Below are 21,557 nucleotides of genomic sequence, written 5' to 3' on the forward strand. Positions count from 1 at the left end.
GAACGCTTTATCTTTCAGGCCCTCTCTCGGCTATTGTTTTTAACTTGTAAATCTACGCTTTTGGATTACGTGCATTTTAACAGCTTACAGAAGCCTGAAAAACACAGCGGCTCACCACTAGCCAGTGTGGTGTGTGAGCAGCTGGTCCTCTCCTGGACACGATGCTCAGCGGTCTCGGTCCGCACAGTCTTCTGCAGCTCAGACAGATGGTTTAGAAGCGCCAGGGCTCGCGGCGTCTCACGAGAGAGCCTCGGGCTTCCGCCATAGTGAAATCATGTGGTTTCCTCAGACTGATTTCACAACAGATACTGGTTAGGCGAGCAGTGTGGCCGCCCGTTGCTTCTCTTGCTGTATCCGCGCCTGCGTGCGAGGCGGCCCCAGACGACCAGCGGCGGTTCGGGCTCCTCTTTTCCCTCTCCTCTTGCTCCTCTTGCCCCCCTCATCCCCTGTCGGAGCGGCGCGTTTGAATATGTCAGGGTCCCGCTGCGGCACCGTCCTCGGTCCGACGCCCTCGCGCTTGTCATGTTTCATCAGGCCGGGCCCTACCGCCCGCTACGCCGCTCAAAGCCATTAGCCCCCCCCCCCCCCGGGACGGGGCGTGGCTCTCCGGCCAGTTTGGGACGAGGGCAGTGTCGTCTAGCGAATGATAGAAAGGGGTGCTGCTGAAATCGGGGAGGGGCCCTTTATTGGTCATCCGTAAGGGTTGTTTGCCCAACTTCCAGTCTTGGGCCGAGCTCTGAAAGAGGGGCGTGGTCTTCCAGCTCCCAGTTTCTTTTGTTTGTTTTTAATGTTGGTGGAAGACTAAAGGTCATGGAGATTAGAAGTGGCATTGAGCACGTAATGTATTGCCAAGATAAAGATGAATTGAAGAGTTAGCTGAATTTCAGAGCCTGCATCCGAAGATGTCTTGGTGCTCAGATGCTAGGTGTGACATGCTGCATGATGTCTGGATAGTTGAGATGAACATTTCCTGTGTATTCTCATTGCTACTGGCAGTGTTGGGTGGACTTGCATCATCCATACTGTTGTCCACAGAGGGGTTTTCTTTAGTTCTTCCATCCCAGCTGTGTCTGGACCCTACTCTCCTGCATGTATGGAACTGATCCTAGTAGTGATGCAAAAAGCTCCTAAAGAACATAAAAATCTGCACTGTCTGAGTCTCATCTTCAAAAATGGGGTTTGTTCACTCTGAAAGCAGACTTTGCTTGTAAACCAAGCGACTCGTCTAACTGGGGTTTAGTTGTGCCAGATGTTTAACCGTCATGGCTAACCCCAACTCATCAGAGCTTTGCCGTTTTGTTTGCTTGCCAAACCTCCGTGTAGTTTTCCAAATGGGTTGATGTGTTTTATGTTTGTAAAATAAAAACCATGCTATGCTCTGCTGGCGTGAATGGAGGAAACTGTGCTTGTAATTGCTTCATTGTGCATTTCTCCTTCAGTATCGCGCATAACTATAATGCTGAGAACAGACACGAGCCTGTCTCGCTATCAAGAATGCTTCTAATTCTATGAAGGGATCCGTTAATGGTCGTGATCACTTGTGCTAGTGCCGATCAAGGGATTTGTTGTTCACGTTTTAGATTGAGCATTGTGCGCATTTAAAGTTGAGCTACCCTTCCCAGTGAGCAAGGCAATGTCCGTCACAGTGTTGTGACGTAAGCGTTCTAAAATTAGCTAGCGTTCTAAAGCAGCGGTGAATAATGACTCCTGTTTTAACATTGGGTGTAATGATGTCAGTTTTCCAAAGGAGAGTTGTTTAATAGTGACTGTTTAACTTGGCTTCAGTTTTGTAATGGGCAGTTGAATGGTGTTTGTGTAATGTGAATCCTGCTTTGTACGGTGCTGTTGTAGCTTTGGTCTTGAGTGGAGTTGAGTGGCTTTTATTCCAGTTGCATTTATTCTAATATATTTGACCCCCCCCACCCCCCCCCCCCCCCCCCCCCCCATCTCTTGCAGCCCCCTCCATCAGACCCGTCAGTGGAGATGGCCGTATCTGACAAGCCTCCGGCGACAGGCCCCAACTCCCAGCCACTCAACTGTGACCATCAGCAGGCCGAGGGCGAGCAGAAGCCAAAAAAGAAGAAGAAGAAGAAGGCCAAGGCGAGTCCCGAGGAGGCCAAGGACGAGGCCCCGGGGGACGGTCAGGAGGGCGGTCGGCCGGGGCCCCTCAAGAGCTCCGCGGACGAGCCGTCCTCCGAGGAGAAGAAGAAGAAGAAGAAGCCAAAAGAGAAGAAGGAACCCAAGGAGCCGAAGGCCCCGAAAACGCCCAAGACGCCCAAGGCCCCGAAAGAGCCCAAGGAGAAGAAGGCAAAGGCCAGCACTCCCAAGCCCAAGAGCACCAAGAAGCCCAGGTACGCGCGTCTCTGCTGACGGGGAGGTTTGCTGAGCATGAGAGATGCTGTGCAGCCTGTAGAAGTAGGTGAGGGTGCAGGGTCATTGCACGTGTGAACGCATTTCCGTCATTCGCTCTTCAAGAGCACACATTTCAATGGAGCCGTCTTGTTTGTTCCCAGTATCTGAAATGTTTTCTTCTTAAATGGCCAGATGTCTTAAAATGATTTGTGAGGTGTCATACAGGTCGTCTTATCGTGTGCTCCTGTTTGGTGCACCTTGTATTGCAGAGTATTGCATACAGGTGGACGTGGGGTAAAAATGTGGCAATTCTGAGCTAATCTGCATTTCGGTTTTTTTTTTTTTCCAGCCTTTTTTATTTATTTCTTTTTTGAAACGGTCGCATGCTGAAGTAGCCACTCGGTGGGATTTGCAGGGGGGAAAAATACGGTTGATGCAAATGGCCCTACTCACGCTTAATTTACCCCCTTTGTTTTTCTCCACAATTATGCAAAGCAGCCAGCGAGCACATCCTTTTTTATTAAGGTAACGTGAGCCGAGTGAGGAATGCGGCCGCCTCCACCCGCCCTCCCCCCCTCCGTCCCCCTCCCCCCCTCCGTCCCCCCCCGTCCCCCCGGGTCTCTGCAGCCCCTGTCAGTCCACCACTGACGGGCCTTTATCTGGAGCGGAGAGCGCTGGGCCAAGCCAAGCATTGAGCACCGTCCGCTGTGCACCTCAATAGCTGGGCGGGGGGATGCGGGGGGGGTGGGACTGCTCAGTTCAAATGTTGAACACAATGGCGCTCTTGAGTCTGACAGACGGGCTCTTCAGGAAGACGGTTCGGGCCCCGCCTGACTAGCGCTCGAGCGCAAAGAGAAGCGACCGAACGGGGGCCTCGCGCCGCTCCGTCTCGGGCGTCTCCGTCTGGAGCCGGAGGAGTGAGGCGGCGTCGGCCGTTCGTGCGGAAGTCGCGGCGCGGCGCTAGCTGCAGGTGGGCCGGCGAGTACGCGAGCCTCCGTCAGTTCATCGCCACGGAAAATGAGCAAAACGTCAAAAAACGTTACAGGAAATTCTCAACCAACTGGCATTAGATTTTATTTTCCCCCCTCCTCTGGGACTTTTACAAAATGGAGGCCCGTCCCCACGAAGAGACTCAAGCATGCAGACGGTACCCTGCTCCCGGCGGGTGGGAAGGAAGACCCAGCACGCAGGACTCAGAAGGGAATATTAATTGGTTCCAGATCGCATGCAAATGGCAAATCCGGCCCCTATTGCTATGGCAACCCAGGTGAAGTGATCCCCAGCTCATGCGAGGCGTTGCGAGCTTTGCCAGGTTTTCCCGCGTTTTCCAGAGTATTATTTTTGAAATGGGTTTTAAAGTTCTGAAGCCCTTGCTGTTCGGCGGCTGTCTGATGGGACTCCCGGTGGTGAGTCTGAGAGGCGGTTATTAGCGCGGCGTAAGCGGTTGTCGTGGCGTCAGACGCCCGCGGCCCGGTGTTTGTCCGCGCCGCGGCTCCCGTCCTTCGGGAGTGCGCCGTCGGCAGCCTCTGGCCGGACGCGCCCCCGGACCGCGCCCTCTGCGCGTTGTTTTCGGTGCGTACAGCCGGCAGATATCTGCCCGGACTGCAGAGCTAGCGCTTTCTGCGTGCGCTGCGTTGCGTGTGTGTGTGGCGAGCGCCGCAGTGCATGCTGGGAACGCCGCTGCGTACGGGCCCCCGCGGGCTCCATCTGTTACCTCACGGAGGGGCGAACGCGTTACCAGCTGAAGGTGGAAGGACCGGGCGGTGTGGGGGGTGTGTGGGGGTCTCGATACCGCACGCGGTGCCCAGCTTCACCCTGCTGCTTCTGATACCCGCGCGCCGGTCAGCTTTTAAGCGGCTCCCTGAGATTTAGGCTCGCCCGTCCAGGGCTCCGCCGCGCCCCCGCTCCAGCAGCATCTGCTCCGGAAGATTAACGTGGGCGAACTGGAAAAATAATTTAGGAGCGCATCTCCTAATTGGGTTGTGTCGGTGTGCTCCTAAAGTTTTCGGCTCGCGAGCGTGTGTGTGCTCCTCGGGGATAAAGATGTTTTAGCGCAGGGCCGTGCCCTCTGGTGATAGCGCTGCACTCGTGCAGACGGTCTGGCATTACCCAGGTGTCTTGACCCATTGGAAAGCAGGCGGCACCAAGTGCCCATAGAAGTTTCATGCAGCAGTGCAGTTGATTGGCTGGTAGAACTGCCTGCAAAAACTGAGCTGAAAATACTTGCGAGGCTGTAGAGTCTAGATGGCTGTTACCCGTTTAGATACCGTCCTGTCCCAGTGTGCTCGCTGAGAGGGGGAAAAAGCACAAGGTGTAGGCTAGCATCGGGCGTCACCGCCTGCCCTAATACCCACCCAAACGAAGCGCTGGTGTTCAGGTGCAGGGACGGGCAGGCGACGCCGCCCCGTCGTCCTGCTCAGAGGAGTCGGAATTGACCCCGGTTAGCCATCGCGGAAAGTTCCGGCTCTCCAGCACCGCCCTAACCAGCAGCGGCGGCCCCCCGTCCCGATAGCAGGAGGAGGAGAGCGCCCCCCCCCCCCCATCCTGACATTGAGCCGCAGTGTCGGGCGAACTTTGAGAGCGCCGCCTCTCTCCCGTCTGAGGCCTCTCTGCGCGCCAGGCTCAGAAGCGCCGGCTCAAAGGCAGATGCGAGGCGTGTGTTTCCCCACGCGCCGGCCTGTCACACCTCCGCCGGGCCTGGAGGACGCCGGTCTGCCGCGCGCAGAGTTTTGTTACTCTTCTGATTTCTTTGAAACGGATTCCTTTCAGGCGCGCGGAAAGATGTCGGGGAGAGTGACATCTTCAAAAACGCCAAGAGCCGTCGCCTCTGAGGCCGAGGAGGAAAGCCAATCGTCGTCAAGCCCCCCCCACCCCTCCTCTCTTTTATTTTTCTTTTCTTTCTTTTTTTTTTGGAACCTTAGTTTCAGAGGGGCCCGTTTGCGAGCGGTGGCGTGTGATTTATCTTCCTGGCGGGGCTGGGGCTCAGGCTCGGGCTGTGTTTGGGGGAGTGTGGAGCTGGGGCCTGGGCTGCAGGGCTCCTGTCTCAGACCCGGGTAATAGACTCCGCTCGACGGCGGGTGATGGAGCGGCTCCGCCTCGCGCGCGACCTTGCTGTGAGACACGACGACGCGCGCGGGCTCGCCCCCGCCCCCGGCCCTCCCACGCAGGGAAAACACCCGCCCCGCTACGCACGTTTCCCCCTCAATGAAGTCATTTCCTGTCACACCTCGCCCTCTCACCCCCCCCACCCTTTTTGTGGTGGCTCTGTTTGCGGCGGTGCCTCCCGGCGGGCGGGCGGGCGGGGTTGGGGCAGGGCGGGGTGGGAGGGGGCTCTGCGGCGCGTGGAGAGGGCCGCGCTGAGTCGCCGTGCGTGCGCCGGCGCTGGCGTGAGCAGAGACGCAGCGCTGGAACTGAAGGTGACTCATCCTGTCAGTGACGGCAGGTGTTCTATTAACCCTGAGCTCCCTCCGCCCCCGCCCCCTCCCCCACCCCCGCCCCCGCCCCCGCCCGCGCGTCCACAGCGCAGCCTCCGCCGCCGCCTCTGGTCTCTCATCTCCCGCAGACACGCATGAGGCTGCAAGATTCTCCAACCATCTGTAACGGAGAGCGCCCCCACCCCCCTCCCTCACCCGCGCCCGCACCCGCTGATTTTCCACCCTTCACTTCCACTCCACACACAAACACACTGAAAGTCCCCGGCGCGTAGGTAAGACGCTGCTCTTCATCACTGTAGGGGCTCGTTTGCTTCACTGGCAGAAGAAGCAGCTTGGGAATTTGTGTGCTAATCGGGTCCTCCTTCTGCCGGGCGGCTAACGTAATAAAGATGGGCATAGAGGATTGTGAGAACAGCGCTGGAGCCGCGGGGTCGCGTCCCGCTTCCCCCCCCCCCCCCCCCCCCCCCGGTCACGGTCTGCGCCCTGACGCACCGCGACTCCTCCCCCCGGGTCTCCGGCCCAGGGGCTATTAACGGCAACGTCTATGAGATTACCACCCAGTACGACGTGAGCCTTAAGCGGCCAGGGGGGTTTTGATTGGTGCATTTTTGTTGTGTTCACGTGAAGCAGAATGCGCCGGACTGTCAACGTCCTCACCGTTCACCCTGAGAGAAAAAAGAAAAAAGGAGGGTTGTAGTCCTAATGCTTTTTTGCCGGGTGCCAGCATCCTGAGTAGTGAGTGGACCGGTCTCTGAGCCACAGGCCCTCCCCCCCCACCTCATCACTCAGAACAGGCTGCTGGCCCTATAAGTTCTTGTCCTTTCCCCCATATTGATATTTTATCACGCAGTCTGAGTGAACCTCTCCAGCCGACGTTAAATCCGTTACCCCTGTGGCTGCTAGCAGCAGAGGCCCGTGCCTTGGGGTCTCTAAATTCAATAGCGCGCAAGCCGTCCGCAATTTATAGAGGTCAGCAATCAAAAGCAATTTGGTCATCTCGAACCCGGCCCCTTGCTCACTTCCTTGATAAACTTGCCTTTCTTTTTCTTTTTTCTTCTTTTTTTTCCCTCCTCCCTCCATGCAGAGGGTTTTGTGTGTGTGTGGGGGTGGGGGTGGGGGTGGTGTCTGTTTAGCAGTGATTGGATAAAAAGAAACCCACAGAATGCTGTAGTGCAGGTGTTGAGTGTTTGAAAGATGATTGAGGGAAGCAGATGGCTTTAGTCAGTGGCATCCAGCCAAAAGAGCAGGTGCTGGTCATGTGACCGCTGGTTACCAGGGTAATCTGATTGCTCTTGGCGTGCAGATGAAAGGAGAGGGGCCCAGCGCTGGGCTCCTGCATTGTATAATTTGTGGCAGTAAGAGCGGAAATAAATGCTGGAAGTGGAGCCTCATGGCAGGGGTGGCTTCCAGCCATGTGTGGTGTAAACTCTGAGATGAGAGGGAATACAGTACAGGCCTGTTTGCTCTCTCTCTCTCTCCTTTTCTCTCGCTCTCTCTCGCTCTCTTTTTTCTCTCGCTCTCTCTCACTTGCTCTCTCTCGCTCTCTTTTTTCCTCGCGCTCTCTCTCACTTGCTCTCTCTCTCGCACTGTTTTTCTCTCTCACTTGCTCTCTCTCGTTCTCTCTGACTTGATCTCTCTCTATCTTACTCTCTCTTGCTCTCTTTTTCTCTCGCTCTGTCACTTGCTTTCTCTCGCTCTCTCACTTTTTTCCCTCATTTGCTCTCTCGCTCTCTCACTTGCTCTCTTGCACTCTCTCTCTCTCTCCCTTCCCCCTGTTCTCTCGTTTTATTTTTCACTCCTTTGTTACCTCTGACAGAAGGTATATGCCCATCGCTAGGTAAATATAAGTCTGAGTCTTCGGTGGGGGCTGCAGCCGTACACGCGGGTCAGGTTTTTTTTCTTTCCACGGTACTCCAGCACTCTGTTCCCCCCCTCTGATGTTGTTGTTTGTTTTTGTCTCTGTCAGACGTCTGTTTGTTCCATAATGTGCATTATGAAAGCCACGTTCTGTCAAAATAGCTTTTTGTTTGCGTTTGTCATGGAAAATATGCATTCGGATGACAGATGTGAGTGAGTATCTGGGGTCTTCTGGGCCATTACTGTCCCAACAGCCCAACAGGGAACGGGCTGTTTCCCCTTTTTTAGCAGAACGGGGCTAGCTGTAGGCCCACGCTGTGCCTCCACTCTCTCTGTGTGTCAGATGCATGAGTTCATGAGCAGAAAGAACTCCACTCAGTGGACAACCCAACGGATGGACAGCTGGAGTGGGCCAATAGAATAAAGCGTACTATTTACACCTTGCTCACGGTTCCCCATCTACCTGAGGAAACGGCTAGCTCTGTTTACGGCTAAATATTTAGCTTGCGTTCATCAGCTGTTCCTGCAGATGAATCGTGCCTGTTTGTTTCTTCCCCAGCGGTGGGGTGACTCCTGTATCGTGCTGTAAACCGTCTGAAAGGCTTGAACCGGCTGGGTCTTCTTTTTTTTTTTCGTTCCCCCCACTTCTTCTTCAAGCAGATGGTCAGCCCAAGACCGTTTCCTGCTCGGATATTGTAAACAGGCGTGCTCAGTTTGTTCACGCGGAGGGGACCATTAGTGTTTTAGCGGTCATGGGAAAGGCCAGGGTTTCCTAGGAATACGCGCTCCACCTAAAGCTACCCCGAGCCTGTCAAAAACCTAAAGTGAGCGTTTAAAGAAAGCCAGCAATAAGTCGACCGCGCTGGGCGACCAACAGGTGGACCGCGCGCGCTTGCGTCCCGCGACGGTGCGAAGTGGGTTGAGTCGGTCGTCATCAATCACTTCTCCTTTCTCCCCCCCCCCCCCCCCCCCCCCCCCCCTTTCTCCCGGCAGCGCGAAGAAGTCGGACACGGAAGCGAGCGCTGCGAAGAAGAAGGAAGTAGTCAAGCGCAAGCGGGAGTCGCCCGACAACTCTGACGCGGAGAGGACGCCCCCCGCCTCGCCGGAGGAGGAGGACGATCTGGGCGTCCAGGTAAAGGCAGTCCATCATCACCCCCCCCCCCCCCGCCGCGGGGAACGCGGCGCCGCGGCGACAGATCTGGGTTAGCGCGCCCGTTAGCGCCGCCCGGAGGCACTCCGTCACGGGCCGCCGGTGGGACCGGGCCCACGCCCGGCAGAGAGGCGCGTTTGCATGGGGGGGGATCTGCATCTAATTGGGGCGAGGAGTGGCGGCGCTTTGCATGCTGGGGGCGGTCCGGTCTGCGCGCGCAGCAGCCTCCGGGGTGCGGAGCTCTGCACACTCTCCACCCCCCATTCAAACTTCACACACAGCGTAAGGGCCTCCAGTGGCGCAGCCCGTAGGGCGCTAACCACTCGCGCTCAGTGCGAGCCGCGACGTCGGCGGTTCAAATCCGCCCGCCGACCTCTGTCGCACGTCTCTCCCTCTCTCTCTCTCCTCCCAGGTCTTCCTTTCTCTCTACACTGTTCTATCAAATAAAGGAAAAAGCCCAAAAAACATTTTTTTTAATTCACAGCGTAAGTCGGTGCGCAGTGTAGTCTAATAATAACAGTCACAAACGCACACTTATGTAATGACGCTTTCTCTGTCCGGGTCTGTGAGGCTGAAGGGTCAGGGCAGGGATTACACGGCCCTTTCTCACGACGCCAGAGCGCTGCCTTCTTCTTTTTTTCTCTCTCTCTCTCTCTCTCTCTCTCTCTCTCTCGCTCTCTCTTTCGTTTTCTGCGTCTGGTGAAGCGTGTCTTCATAGTCAGTTAGAGGATGTGCTTCCTTCCTTTTTTTTCTGCTTGTTTATGCAATGCCCGTCCTCAGAACAAAGAGGCACAAACCTCAAGCTGATCTCATCTCCCTTTTGTGCGCAGACGGCTCTGCTGCAGCCGGGGCCTTTTTACACCGCGCTTATCTGCGCACCTGCTGACCCCGCGCATCCGCGCTATCTCAACACCGCGCGCGCAGCCTGGCCGCTCCCGGCATATGCTAACGGTTACAGAACCATCGAGAGAAGTCCACGTGACCCCCAGGCTTTGACCTGCAGTAAATGGCCCCGTTTTCCTACTTTGAACACACTTCACAAATACAGCTTTTTTTTTAAATATAGCTTTAACCCAAGCAATTTACATTAACCTTTCTCCTGGAGCGCAGACTCTTGGCAAGTCGTCGCCCAAGCGAGCGTGATTACCAAGCGCTTACCGGCAACAGCGGCCGCAAGACTTTCCGTTTTGTGTGTCTGTGTGTAAGCGCGTGTGTGTGTGCGCCCGTGTGTGTGTGTCTGTGTGCGCGTGCGTGTGTGTGTGCGCGCGTGTGTGCGTGTGTGTATGCGCGTGCGTGTGTGTCTGTGTGTATGCGCGCGTGTGTGTGTGCGTGTGTGCGTGTGTGTGTATGTGCGTGTGTATGCGTGCGTGTGCGTGTGCGTGTGTGTCTTGCGCGAGACATCCGTGGCATTTTAAGAAGGTGATGACCTGCCGTTGCAGAAGCGGCGCTCGAGCCGCCAGGTGAAGAGGAAGCGCTACACGGAGGACCTGGAGTTCAGGATCTCGGACGACGAGGCCGAGGACGGCGAGGCGGGCGGGCAGAAGTCCCCGTCCACCGCGTCGCAGTCAGAGCAGCAGGTCAGTCCCGGTCGCCCGCTCTGACTGACACCCGGGCTGCGCCGAGCAGAGAGAGGCGGGCGCTAACTCTGCGTGTGTGTGTGTGTGTGTGTGTCTGTGTCTGTCAGGAGGCTCCCGACGCAGAGGGCCCCGTGGTGGAGAAAATCATGGGCATGCGCATGGGAAAGAAGAAGGTAAGAGAGCACCCACGCTGTCACTTTGTGTTTCACATAAGCACACGCACGCACGTGTATACACACAGACATGTGCTTACACTCTGTGTGTATGTGTGTGTTCACATTTCAGCTTTTAATGAATTTAAAGGTTTCCTGTCCCTGACATGAGTGAGAAATGTGCCAGAAAACTGTACATTTGAGAAGATAATTAGAGCTCTTTACTTTAAAAAAATAAATAATAAAAAAAAACATTAGGGGGGAAAGTGTTGTTCCTGTGAAGACTGGCATGTGAAGTGCGGCGTGTGTTAAAAGGAGCTCCCAGCCCGTTCCACACCCCAGCCTTCCGCACACGGACGCTCCTCCTCCTCCCAGAAAATCCGCCGAGGACTCGGTCCAGAAAGGAGCCGGCCAAAAATAATACTTGCGGCTTTTAGTAGCGCAGCTGCAAATTGGCTGCTGCCTGAGGAAATGGTACGTTTGGCGTCTGCAACACTGTGGTTTTGGCGCGGCGCCAAGCTCTGGGTCAGGTTATTGTGAATGGAGCCGCGTGTGGTTGAGGAGGAGTTAAAATGATTCATGACTCAGTCGACGCCGAGCGGAGCGGAGCGGAGTGGAGCACCGGGGATTGATCGTGTTTTTTCGTCGAGGTATTGCAGGCGAGCGAAAATTCCTCGCCTGGAGCCGGCCCGCTGCAGGTCCGCGTGAAGAATGCGCGAGCCGCGCTCCTCTCCCGCCGCCCGGGGGGGGGGGGGGGGCTGCGGGTTTGAGTCTCAGAGAAAGCCACTACGAGCGCCTGAATGTGCTTCTTGTTTGCAGATGGAGTCCGGCGAGGAAGTGGAAATAGAAGAATTTTATGTGAAGTTCAAGAACTTGTGAGTGTCCAAACTGGTTTTTTTTCCCCCCCATTTTATTTTCTTGTGCAACGAAATTTCCTCAATGGATACGGAAGTGGTTAACGATTATATCAAGAATTAAAGAGAAAATTGAAAGTGAAACCGCATGAAGGGTTTCACTGGGGGGGGGGGGGGTGTGGCTTTGCCCTGAATAAACAGGGAAGATTAAACATTTAAATTTGCCTTTGAATTGAAACTCTGCGCTCTTCATGCAAGATGGCGCGGCGATATTTAGAGAGGACTTCAAAGGCCAAGTGAGATGTAAAGGTACCGCTTTCAATTCAGGCCCTTATTGATTGCGCTCTCATCTGGGGTTTTATGTCTTCAAATCCCGGCGATCGATTACCCCCCCGAGCGGCACGCCGCTCCGGAGAGCACAGGACGCTCTGACCGATCTCCCCAAAGCCCCCTCTGCATTCTGACATTTCAGATGGGCTTCAAGCGAAATCTGTCAAAAACAATTAAGCGCGTTATACTCGATTTGCTTAAAACATAAAAAGGAAAAAGAAATGCGTGAAATAAAACAACGCGTGGATTACGTGAGTGCAGTCGGGTGGCGGTTTTGGGTTTGAGATACTGGGCGTGACGAGTGGAACTGCGCGCGTGGGCGTGATGGCAAGCGCTGGCGTTTCGTGTTTCGTGAGCTCAGGGCTACGTCGTCAGCAGGGAAGGGGAAGGGAGTAGGCGCTACACAAGTGTAGCCTGTAGCGACGCAGGAGCGAATTGAATGCTTCCTGACAGCCGGCTGCAGGGCGTGCTCATTGCATAACCCGGCTTTTTAATTCTGTGGAATTGGCCCCGCTCCCTTTGCGTGCTGGCGTGACCTGTTCCTAGAAGTATGCGAGACGGCTGACTTCAGCAAATTTCGGCTTTCTTTCCTTCCCTAAATCACTGTTCTGGTTGACTCCTCTTCCCCATATATCAGCAAAAATATGACACGGCGGTTACCGGTGGGGTACTGAATTGAAGCAGGGACCTCGTGTGAATTTCCTTGATGGGTAGACGCGCTACAACTCAGCGCAATTTGCAGCAGCCCCAGGATACGACTTAACTGAATTTGTTGGCCGGGCGACATTAGCAGTAATTCTCGGGTAGCGAGGAAAGGCTTCGCGGCTCGGCGCGGCCTGGGGTTTCCCCCGTGCGTGAGAAAGGTGGAGGTGCAAGGTGGGTGGAGCAGCACATCTGAAGGCCTGTTCCCCCCCTTCGCAGCTCCTACCTGCACTGTCGCTGGGCAGACCTGGAGGAGCTGGAGAAGGACAAGAGGATCCAGCAGAAGATCAAGAGGTTCAAGGCCAAGCAGTCGCTCAACACGTTCCTCACGGAGGTGAGCTTCCCTGCTTCACCCCCCTCCCCCCCCCACACCCTTTCCCAGCGTGCGGCACCCAGGGTACCCCCGAACGCAAACGCACAGCGGCGCTCGTTCGTGCTGGCGGTGTGAAGCACCGGCTCTCCTCCCAAACACAGACCGAAGGGTGTTGAGCAGCAGATTACTTGGCGAGTCATTCTGCGTGGCCATTATGAGGCTGCATTAGACGTTTAACGGCATCACAACGCAGACTCCACGTCCGATCACATTAACATTCCATTAGATTATATTGTCCAGGATTGGAGGCAGTCCTTGCTCATTTCCACACCGCGCGCCGCACGTTGGGAAACGCCGAGCGAGCGAGACGCACCGCGTTTGGAAAAGCCCCTTTGATTGCTCATTAGCGGATTGTAATTTCACACTTCATTTAAATTGTTCTTAAACATTCTATCACGGCAAATAGGGTTTTGCACAATAATTAAGAGGCCCGCTTCACAAAGCCTGAGGAATTTGCTTTCCTCGCGGGGAGTAATCCTGCTGAATTGTAACACTTTAATTAATGTGATTTGGGCTTTCCTCTGAAATTCTTCCGGAAACATTAAAAAATAAAACTGTCTGTCTCAACGGTGTTTTAGATGGATGATGAACCCTTCAACCCAGACTATGTGGAAGTGGATAGGATTCTGGATGTATCGGAGAGCACTGATGAAAACGGAGAGGTAAATGTTTTTAATATGTTTTTAATAGGTGCAACGTTTTTATTTTTTCAGTTTTGCCATAGCGGAAAGCTTATAAAGGGGATTTCCCCCGCCTCCATTTTGAATTTACACCCCCTGTTTTAGTCTTCCTCACCGCTGGTCTTTTCCCCGCCCCCAGCCCGTCTCTCACTACCTGGTGAAGTGGTGCTCCCTGCCCTATGAAGACAGCACTTGGGAGCTGAAGGCGGACCTGGACCCGGCCAAAGTGGACGAGTTTGAGCGGCTGTCGGCCCTGGAGCCGGCTCTGAAGCGCGTGGTGAGAGCCGGCCGGCGGCCTTCTTTTTTAATATGGCGGAAAGGGCCGTGTGCTCGCGGTCAGCGGGAGACCACTAATGGGAATTGTTTTCATTTGAAACAGGAGCGACCTCCTGCAAGCGACTGGCAGAAATCCGAGAGTTCCAGGGAATATAAAAATGGCAACGCACTCAGGGAATACCAGCTGGAGGGAGTCAATTGGCTGCTCTTCAACTGGTACAACACGTACGTATAAAATTAGCTCTGAGCGCTATCGAGCCGCTCGCCGTGGCCCCTGCACTCCGCATGCGGGGGCTGCTCAAATGCTAAAGCCGTTTCATTGATCCCTCACAACTTAATTGCCGCTGCTTAATGCATTTTTATCGCGGGGCACCGTGGAAGGAATTTTTAGATTCGGCTCGGGGGAGTCTTTCCGCCGCGCTCTCGCGGCGCGGAGCCGCGGCTGGAGCGACGCGCGTTTCCGCTCACTTCCCCGGGGCTCCCGCGCTGACCGTAACTCTCGTTTCCGTCTTCTCCCCCGCGCAGACGAAACTGCATACTGGCGGACGAAATGGGCCTGGGCAAGACCATCCAGTCCATCACGTTCCTCTACGAGATCTTCTTGAAGGACATCCGCGGGCCCTTCCTGGTGATCGCCCCGCTGTCCACCATCCCAAACTGGGAGCGGGAGTTCCGCACGTGGACCGACCTCAACGTGGTGGTGTACCACGGCAGCCAGGCCAGCCGCCGCACCATCCAGGCCTACGAGATGAACTTCAGGGATTCACAGGTACGCACCCGCGCCCGCACCCGCGCTGGCACTGCCCTCCGGGATGCCGCGTCAAATCAAGGTATAGCCAAGCACCCAAGGTGCGCTTTTAATGGCCAGAGAGATGCTTGCTTTCTGATACTATTTTATGCATTATTATTGTTATTGTTATTGTTATTGTATTCCTTAAACCCTTACTGTGTAATGATAGTAATGAAGTTACATGGCGGTATGTGCAAGTCCCTGAAAGTTATTTGAATGCTCAAGCGGTTGATTCCTGTTTCTTTGCGAGAGAGAAATGTTTTGTGTTTGCGGCCTTTGTGTTTGGGTTTGTGTAAATACTTGGCATTTTTCGGTCTGCGGCCCCGTCCCTCTTCCCCGAGGCCCGTGGGTGATTTTTCTCTGTGGAAAACTCAAAACTGTGTCCCCCCCCCCGGCTGCCCCTCAGGGTCGTGTGATAAAGGGAGCCTACAGATTCCACGCTGTCATCACCACGTTTGAGATGATCCTGACCGACTGCCCCGAGCTGCGCAACATCCAGTGGCGGTGTGTGGTCATCGACGAGGCCCACCGGCTCAAGAACAGGAACTGCAAGCTGCTGGAGGGGCTCAAGATGATGGATATGGTGGGTGTGGAGACCGGGGGGGAGGGTTGGGGGGGGAAGAAAGAAACCAGCGCAGGAGCAGCCAGCTGTTGCTTGTGGGCGTCGACCCAGAGCCACATTAACGGAGTCCTCCCCCTCCGGGCTGTCCTCTCTCCTCTCTCCCGCAGGAGCACAAGGTCCTCCTCACCGGCACGCCCCTGCAGAACACGGTGGAGGAGCTCTTCAGCCTGCTCAACTTCCTGGAGCCCGAGAGGTTCCCCTCCGAGGCCACCTTCATGCAGGAGTTCGGAGACCTGAAGACGGAGGAACAGGTAAACCCCCGCGGGGTTCCTCGCGCCTCACGCGGCCTGCCGTCATCCAGTCCGCCATTTTAACCCCAGACTGAATTTAACTGTCTCTGAACGAAACCGCTGTAAATGTCTTTCTGAATTCATGGCTCTAAAGTTGAACTTGAACCATTTTGTTTCCGCGAGTAGCCTTTAGACTGCTTCTGAGATGAGGTGCTGGAGGAAGAGGAAGAGGTAGCCAGGTGCAGGAAAAGAAGGTTAGGAAGGAAGACAGTGTCCATGCAATGAGTGAGGGAGTCCCTTCACCCGTGCCTCGACAAAGCTTAGGAAATAAGTACACTTAGTGCACTTAACGGTCCCAGATAAGATTTAGTGTGTTTGAGTAAGCTCATGTACGTACGTGTGGATGGATGTGTGTATATGCAGTAATGGATTGCTGTTTGTTTTCTGTCATTATTTGATGGTTGATGCGGTCTGGTTGGTGGGGGTACCTGTGGGCACAGGGGGGTTAACGAGGGGCGCGCTGTCACTCCACAGGTGCAGAAACTGCAGGGCATCCTGAAGCCCATGATGCTGCGCAGGCTGAAGGAGGACGTGGAGAAGAACCTGGCGCCCAAGGAGGAGACCATCATCGAGGTGGAGCTCACCAACATCCAGAAGAAGTACTACCGCGCCATCCTGGAGAAGAACTTCGCCTTCCTGTCCAAGGGGGGCGCCGGCGGCGGCGGCGGCGGAGGGGGCAACGCCAACGTGCCCAACCTGCTCAACACCATGATGGAGCTCCGCAAGTGCTGCAACCACCCGTACCTCATCAACGGTGAGCGGAGGGGCCGGGGGGGCGGGGGGGGTCTGTCTGAGCGCGGCGCGCGGGCGCTGGAGACGCGAGCGCTAGCCTCGCCCCAGACCGTCCCTCGGGCTTTATAATAATCCCTCCCTTTGGAGGCCCAGACAAAAGGCTTCAGCGCCCGTCCCAAAACAAGGCTTTCACGGTCTGCCGCGGGGGTTTTGGGAGCCCTCTCCCGCTCGCTCGTTTGTTGGTTTTGGCCCCCGGCCCCGGCGCTGTCGCGGGCCCCGGCGCTCGCATTCCTGACTGACGTGCCCGTCGCGTTGCGGCTGCGTGCGCTTCTGACTGCGTCTGGAAGCTGTCTGCGGCCCGGCTGCAGCAGCCCGAGCCTCCCTCTGCCTGCTAAGAGGATTTAACTTACTTTATTTATTTATCCTTCTAGCCCCGAAAGCTTGGCTGTGAATTTCTAGCGTAACCGGCCCCCCTCCCGAACCCCCTTCTTCGCCGCTGCAGGTGCTGAGGAGAAAATCCTGGAAGAGTTCAGGGAGACTCATCACTCGGAGTACCCAGATTTCCACCTCCAGGCGATGATCCAGGGCGCCGGGAAGCTGGTGCTGATCGACAAGCTGCTGCCCAGGCTGAAGGCCGGCGGCCACAGGGTGCTCATCTTCTCCCAGATGGTGCGCTGCCTGGACATCCTGGAGGACTACCTCATCCAGAGACGGTACGGGCCTGTCCCTGCACACACACACACACACACTGATACACACACACACAGACTGATACACACACACACACACACACTGATACACACACACACACACACACACACACACTGATATACACACACACACGCACACACACACTGATATACACACACACACGCACACACACACTGATATACACACACACGCACACACACACTGATATACACACACACGCACACACACACTGATATACACACACACGCACACTGATATATACACACACACACACACACACACTGATACATACACACACACGCACACACACACACACACACACACACACACTGATACATACACACACACACACACACACTGATACATACACACACACACACACACACACACACACAGATGCACACTGATATGCTCCTGTCCCTGCCCCACAGACCAACACACACACACTGATATGCACGCACACACACACATACACTGATGAACACCTGTCCCTGCCTCGCAGATCAGTGCACGTGCACACACACACACATACACAGACACACAGTGATACACACCTGTCCCTGCCCCTGCAGACCCACACACAAACACACACTCAAAGACACTGCCTTTCTTAAATGCATAAACGAAAGCACACACACACACTGATACACACCTGTCCCTGCCCCCGCAGACCCACACACAAACACACACTCAAAGACACTGCCTTTCTTAAATGCATAAACGAAAGCACACACACACACTGATACACACCTGTCCCTGCCCCCGCAGATCAACACACACACACACACACACACTTTCCCCTGCCCCCACAGACTAATGCGTGGCCACAGACACACACCTGCACTGGCAGCTTGGGCTGGCTCTGCAGCACAGCCATGAAGAGCACATCCATTCAGAATATTAATGTAGCGATCCATATGGACTTCCTGTACCAGCGCTTTGCATGTAGTGAGCTTGTATTGCATTAATTAACGCTCAGGAAGTTTACGTAAGCAACGCTTGGCGAAATGGTGCGGAAGTGGACCGCGGAGATCACACGGCACTTTTTAACGTGCGTAAAATATTTCTGAGTTTGTGGACGCTGCTGGAATACCCGGCCAGCCGCTCCAGGTTTCGGCAGAGCCTGACGTAGCCCGCCCCCGTCCCCGCCCCCCAGGTACCCGTACGAGCGCATCGACGGCAGGGTGAGGGGGAACCTGCGGCAGGCGGCCATCGACCGCTTCTCCCGGCCCGATTCGGACCGCTTCGTCTTCCTGCTCTGCACGCGGGCGGGGGGGCTGGGCATCAACCTGACCGCCGCCGACACCTGCATCATCTTCGACTCGGACTGGAACCCGCAGAACGACCTGCAGGTGAGCGCCAGCGAGCGGTCCTCCCACCCGCACGCGCTAGCTAGCGACGCCGCGGTCGGCCCGAACCCCCTTTTTCTCAAACGGCTCCGTTCCGTGCTTCCGCAGGCCCAGGCGCGGTGCCACAGGATCGGACAGAGCAAAGCGGTGAAGATCTACCGGCTGATCACCAGGAACTCGTACGAGAGGGAGATGTTCGACAAGGCCAGCCTGAAGCTGGGCCTGGACAAGGCCGTGCTGCAGTCCATGAGCGGCCGCGAGAACGCTGCCAACGGGGTGGGTGCTCCGCGCGCGCCTCCTCGCTCTGCAGCCCCGCTGGGTGCTCCCAGCTCGCCCCCTCGCCCTGCAGCCCTGCTGGGTGCTCCGAGCTCGCCCCCTCGCCCTGCAGCCTTGCTGGGCACCGCCGCTGGAGGCTCTGTCCCCCCCTCAGTGTGTGCTGCTGCAGCGGCGGCTTCTGCTGCTGAAAGGCTCTGCTGCGTCAGGCACCTTTTGAGTAAACGTAGGCTGTTGGCAAATAGCATGTCGTGTTCAAAAACCCGATTCAGGGGAAAGCCGCATTCTTCGAAGTGGAAGTCGTCTTTCCCGCATTTGGAATGTAAACACAAGTTGTGCGCTGGTCCTGTTATACTGGGAACCCCTTCGTGTGTGTTTGTCGGTGCATTCCTGAAAGCTTTCGCCTGGAGCAGGCGGTTTAAAAAGCGCTCCGCCCCCAGGTCCAGCAGCTCTCCAAGAAGGAAATCGAGGACCTGCTCCGCAAGGGGGCCTACGGGGCCCTGATGGAGGAGGAGGACGAAGGCTCCAAGTTCTGCGAGGAAGACATCGATCAGATCCTGCAGAGGCGGACGCAGACCATCACCATAGAGACCGAGGGGAAAGGCTCCACCTTCGCCAAGGTAGCGTCGTTTCCCTCCCCGCAGATCCGTTTGGCGTGGGCCTGGAGCTTCAGTGTGCGGTAGTAACGCCTGCTTCTCCTCCAGGCCAGCTTCGTCTCCTCCGGCAACAGGACCGACATCTCCCTGGAAGACCCCGATTTCTGGCAGAAGTGGGCCAAGAAGGCGGAGCTGGACATGGACGCCATTAACGGGCGGGTGAGCGGCGGCGAGGGAGGGAGGGGCCTGGAGGCGCGGTTTTCGAGCGTCTGCGCGGCCAATGACGGGACGGGATTTAAAGCGCGGAATTCGTCATGGTTACACTCGCGGCCGTCCCGCGCATTATCCGCTTGACATTTGACGCGGACGGGTTCCAGATTTACACGGCTTTGACTTGTAATACATAACCTAGAAATGGGGAAACGCAGCCCCGGGTTGTTACATTACCCTGAATGGTATTGCACTCGTAAATTTGCGATTTGCACATAATTAATGTAGGTATTTCCCCAAGCGAGCAGCGCACGGAGCATATTTCCTGTAATTGGGCGTGGGAGAAATTGTTTAATTTTAGCTTGGGGATTTTTATGTAATGATATAAATGTCCCTCTCATTAATGAGATTTGGTGCGAATAGGTGAATATTTTATAGTATCTACTTTTAGAGGAGGATGAGAGATATTACCAGGCCCTGGATGTCAGGGTAAAGGGAAAGGCCATTATTAGAGTGTCCTTCATTTGTGGTGCGCCTCCCGAGCGCTGGAGAGCCAGGGAATTAATGCGAAGCGCCGCCGCAAACGTTAGCTTCCCACGGGGGCAGTCTCACCCTTTTTACTGGAGACGCACACTCCCGTCTTTTTGCGTTTACTCTGAATTCCATGTGATCGGTGTTCTCTCGGTCTCGTCTTGTGGCGTCCGGCAGAACAACCTGGTGATCGACACCCCCAGGGTCCGCAAGCAGACGCGCCACTACAGCTCGGTGAAGGAGGACGAGATGATGGAGTTCTCGGAGCTGGAGAGCGACTCGGAGGAGAAGCCCACGGCCAAGCCGCGCCGGCCGCAGGACAAGTCCCAGGGCTACCCGCGCAGCGAGTGCTTCAGAGTGGAGAAGAACCTGCTGGTGTACGGGTGAGTTCACTGAGCTCAGAGTGCTTTAGAGTGGAGAAGAACCTGCTGGTGTACGGGTGAGTTCACTGAGCTCAGAGTGCTTTAGGGTGGAGAAGAACCTGCTGGTGTGCGGGTGAGTCCACTGAGCTCAGAGTGCAGAAGAACCTGCTGGTGTGCGGGTGAGTCCACTGAGCACAGAGTGCTTCAGAGTGGAGAAGAACCTGCTGGTGTATTGGTGAGTCCACCAACCAGCGCGAACCTCAGAATGGGCGGGGCCTGCTGGTGTGGGTCATACCTGCTGGTATTGTGCAGACAAACTGGCTGGTGTGTAGCTTTCACCCCATGGCAGAATCTGAGGGTGCACAGATGAAGGGCGCTGTATTAGAGGAGTGTTGGGGGGTGGGGGGGGGGGGGGGGGCAGCGTCTCCTGGCGCGCAGCGGGAACGCGGCCTCGTAGATGACCCCGCCGATGACGCTCCTCTTCCTCCTCGGCGCTGGTGAGATTGAGGAAGCGCAAGGCGCCAGATAGCCCAAAGTTAATTATGAAAGGAACTGCTCGCAGGAAGTCGGTCTTGCCGCCGCGGTAAAGGATATTAAATTGCATCCATCTTTTATTTTTTTGCTTTTCTCCTAATGTGTGAGCGGACGTACGGCGTCTGCTGTTGGAGTGTTTACGCTAAATCCTGGAGCGATGGTGTGCGATCTGAGCACCAGAGAGCCGTTCTCCTGCGCCCCTCCCCCCCAGCCCCCGGCCCCGTGGGGGGGGGGGGGGTAGGGGGGCGGTGCTCTCTGATGCGGATGCTAATCCATCCATCGACTCTGCTGCATATTACTCTCTTCCTGTCCTCACGCCTGACTGCTTCGCCATGTCTGACCAACATTTCTTTTTTCTAAAGAGGGTCTGGACCCTCGGGCTATACAACCAATTACATCCCTCGCTCCTCACACGGGCTCGGGCTTCCCTGCTTCGCCTGGCTCCGTGGGCTTGGGCAGAAAGGACAGTTTAATATGAATCTGTTCTCATTGCTAATACAGAGCAGAAACGCTTGTCTGTCAGATATCGTGAAGTAATTTTTATTTTTTTAGCTCTACCATACGGTGTCATTTAGCGTTTTTTTTATTGTGAAACAGCGTTTTTTTTCTCTTCCTGATGTAATAAATTGGCTCCTTCTGCTTTTTATCCCTGGGATTGGTGGCCTTGTCCAGAGCAGCACATTTCCAGTCTGTTTTTATTAGCTGAAATGTGTTCTGGCCTAGCTCCTAACTCCTGTGTCTGGCTTGTGTTACGCTCCGTCCCTCCCTGTCCCGCCTGTGCTCACGGGCTGGCCCCGTACGGGGGGGGGTTAGGGTTAGG

The 21,557-nt window shown here is 55.6% G+C and overlaps 1 protein-coding gene across 1 annotated transcript in view; it reads left to right on the forward strand.

Annotated features, from left to right (window-relative positions):
- Window positions 1–21,557, forward strand: part of LOC118225361 (chromodomain-helicase-DNA-binding protein 7-like) — a 79,693-nt gene that overhangs the window by 38,116 nt on the left and 20,020 nt on the right. Inside the window, 19 exon segments of the mRNA XM_035413638.1 lie at window positions 1,957–2,351; window positions 8,637–8,775; window positions 10,233–10,370; window positions 10,478–10,543; window positions 11,342–11,397; window positions 12,628–12,742; window positions 13,360–13,443; window positions 13,601–13,738; window positions 13,841–13,962; window positions 14,263–14,506; window positions 14,934–15,110; window positions 15,257–15,400; window positions 15,914–16,193; window positions 16,674–16,884; window positions 18,039–18,234; window positions 18,340–18,507; window positions 18,945–19,124; window positions 19,209–19,319; window positions 20,019–20,224. Of these exon segments, the coding sequence (XP_035269529.1) occupies window positions 1,957–2,351; window positions 8,637–8,775; window positions 10,233–10,370; window positions 10,478–10,543; window positions 11,342–11,397; window positions 12,628–12,742; window positions 13,360–13,443; window positions 13,601–13,738; window positions 13,841–13,962; window positions 14,263–14,506; window positions 14,934–15,110; window positions 15,257–15,400; window positions 15,914–16,193; window positions 16,674–16,884; window positions 18,039–18,234; window positions 18,340–18,507; window positions 18,945–19,124; window positions 19,209–19,319; window positions 20,019–20,224 (3,170 nt within the window).

Source organism: Anguilla anguilla, chromosome 4 (assembly GCF_013347855.1).
Source record: "Anguilla anguilla isolate fAngAng1 chromosome 4, fAngAng1.pri, whole genome shotgun sequence".
Lineage (NCBI taxonomy): Eukaryota > Metazoa > Chordata > Actinopteri > Anguilliformes > Anguillidae > Anguilla > Anguilla anguilla.